The sequence below is a fragment of the Haplochromis burtoni genome, unplaced genomic scaffold (assembly GCF_018398535.1).
Source record: "Haplochromis burtoni strain Fernald_Lab_line unplaced genomic scaffold, NCSU_Asbu1 Contig_1343, whole genome shotgun sequence".
NCBI lineage: Eukaryota > Metazoa > Chordata > Actinopteri > Cichliformes > Cichlidae > Haplochromis > Haplochromis burtoni.
In genome coordinates, this window is record NW_024583704.1 from 19902 (window position 1) to 22524 (window position 2623).

Below are 2623 nucleotides of genomic sequence, written 5' to 3' on the forward strand. Positions count from 1 at the left end.
GGATTTGAAGCATTTTTAAGTCTTTTATGTATTAAAATGTGTTTACCTTTCTTCTTGGATTTTCTGTTTGTAAAACTTTTCCATTTCAGCCAAACTGTTAAAACATAAAAAAAAGAAGTTATTCCGATACAGGTTCAATTTCAATTTTCATCCCCCTTTTTAATGTTATTTTTTTTACAACCAATCTCTTAGTAAAATAGTAGTGTGTAAAAATGGTATGTGCCTTTTTGGAAGAAATTTAACAATTAATTCAAAAAAAATTTGAGGATAAAAATTCAAGTCTAAAATGAACTAATATTAGGAACAGAATGATTTAAATAATCATGGACATGTATATTGAGCGACAGTGGATAGAAATACTGGTTCATGAGAGTCCATAAAAATTGCAGAAATCTAATTACCCTGGTTTTTTGAGGTTCACTTTGTAAACTTCTTCCATTTCACCCAAACTATTTAAAAACATAAACAAAATTCATGTGTTAAAACGCATCAGATCATACATTCATAGTTAAACGCAGATTCTGTGAACAATATCAGATCAATATTTTTTTTTAAAAAAAAATAATACCATACATATAGAAAACAACACTAACAGTTTAAATTCTACATTTGTTTCTTTAAACAAAATAAATCTGTTTTGTTTGATATTGTAAATCACTGTTATTAAGCTATTATAAATTGTTGATCCGTTCCATGGCACCCTTTGGCATCCTTCTTTTGAGCCACTGGAGGAACTCCATGAACTCCAGTGAACTACATGCTCAGCTGATTTACAGGGATAAGGGTGGTCATCTGTCTCAATCCTGCTGAAGGTATGCAACACTGGACCAGTGTCCTGCACTGGACCAGTGTTGCATAGGATTTTTTTGACTGCTTTTGAGAGATTTTTACTCACTGAAACTGGGAAAAAATATTTTGAAAAATTAATCTCAGCCGGTTTTCAGTTGATGCGTATTATCAAGCATACCACTCTGCAAAAGACTAAAATTTCACTGTTTAAAATAATACCTTACAATGTTAGTATAATTATGTGGGTTTGTACAGTAGACGTTGATGTTTCACCAGATTAATCGAACAGTACCTCTCCATGACTGAATTCAGTTCCTCCACTTGATGTTTCACCACCATACTGTGAGACAAATATACAGCATGTAAAGCAAAAGTCTTGGTGAACAGATTAAAAAAATGAAATAAAAAGAAGAAATGAAAAACTTCAGACTTTTATGAAAGATGAGAAAAAAATGTTTACTTTGCCTGATGAAGTTTTTTTTCCATCTCAGCCAAACTGTTTAAAAACATAATATAGAGGTTATTCACGATATGCAATATATTCAGTCAGCTCCATGATTAGAAATACATCTGTATCTACAGTTTTGTGTACAAGTCCACCACCTGATTCAGCATCTCGTAGAACAAACTTTAGCAGCAGTAACCTGCAGTGATGTGTTACTTTATCAGCCAGAAGTCTTGTGCTTTGTTCACCCCCAGCTTTGCAAGCCTAAACCATTTAGCTATGTTCTTTTATATGGAAGAAGATTTCTCTCACAACCCTCCCAAACAGCCGTGCTTGAGCAGTTTTTTTCTAATTGTGATGTCATTATTATTAACCTTTAACCTGCTCACTGAGGCCTGTAGAGTTCCTGGGTTTGTGATGAATTTGGTAAAATGCCCACTCCTAGGAAGATTGTTATGTTCTCTGGTATATTTACATTACCTCTCCATATGTAATGAGTCCCCACCCCTTGGTTATGACACATAAATATATATCTTTAAGACACTCCAGCTAGCCCATCCATGCCCAAAAGCGTACATATAAAAGGGCTGTACAGAAGTAAAACCAGCGATCGTTGACACACTTGCGCTTTGTGTGGTAGCATATGTCGAGGCATTGTGTGTCTGTTTATGTTTGTATCACTGCAGCTTCTGACCCAAGCTCAGAAGCTGCAGTGAAAATATTTGCTGGTGCCTTTGTCTTGCACTCTCACATCCTGCAGTTCCTTCAGTCCCAGATGCAGGTGGTGAACCTACATGGCATGGTGGTGATCAGGCAATTAAGGAAGTTTGCGTTGGACACTCAGCATTTAGTGGGGCCACTTTAATCTCCTGGCACCAAAGGGCAGCCAGCAACTTAAAATTTGCATGCCAGGGCCCCTGGCTCCCCCCTTAGACCTGGACATGTTCTATGGCACCCTTTGGTGTCCTTCTTTTGAGCTGCTGGAGGATTAGTGAACTTCATGCTCAGGGTGGTCATCTGGCTCAATCCAGCGATTCTGCTGAAGGCCTTGTCCAAATTTCACCAATTCCAGTCCACTGAGCTACGGACAGATTCCACTAAGAGCCTTGACCAGGAGGTGGCTCAGCAGGCTACTCTGTACTCAGGTCATTGCAGGCGGCAGGTGTGGGTTAGAGAAACCTAAATTTCAAGACGAACAAACTGCTAAAACCTCCCTTATTCAGGTTATAGATATGCTCACACTTGCTGATGATCAATAACACAGGTCTGCGACCAGGGCAGATTTTTTGACTGTTTTTGAGAGATTTTTACTCACTGAAACTGGGAAAAAATATTTTGAAAAATTAATCTCAGCCGGTTTTCAGTTGATGCGTATTATCAATCATACCT

The 2623-nt window shown here is 37.5% G+C and overlaps 1 protein-coding gene across 1 annotated transcript in view; it reads right to left on the reverse strand.

The window, feature by feature from the left end:
- The window catches only part of LOC102307229, an 11857-nt gene that overhangs the window by 8744 nt on the left and 490 nt on the right, over positions 1–2623 (reverse strand). Inside the window, exons 3-4 of the mRNA XM_042216917.1 lie at positions 402–2621; positions 47–94 (exon numbers count right to left, since the gene is read on the reverse strand). Coding sequence (XP_042072851.1) covers positions 47–94; positions 402–463 — 110 coding nt within the window. The 5' untranslated portion in view covers positions 464–2621. The remainder of the gene's footprint in view (positions 1–46; positions 95–401; positions 2622–2623) is intronic.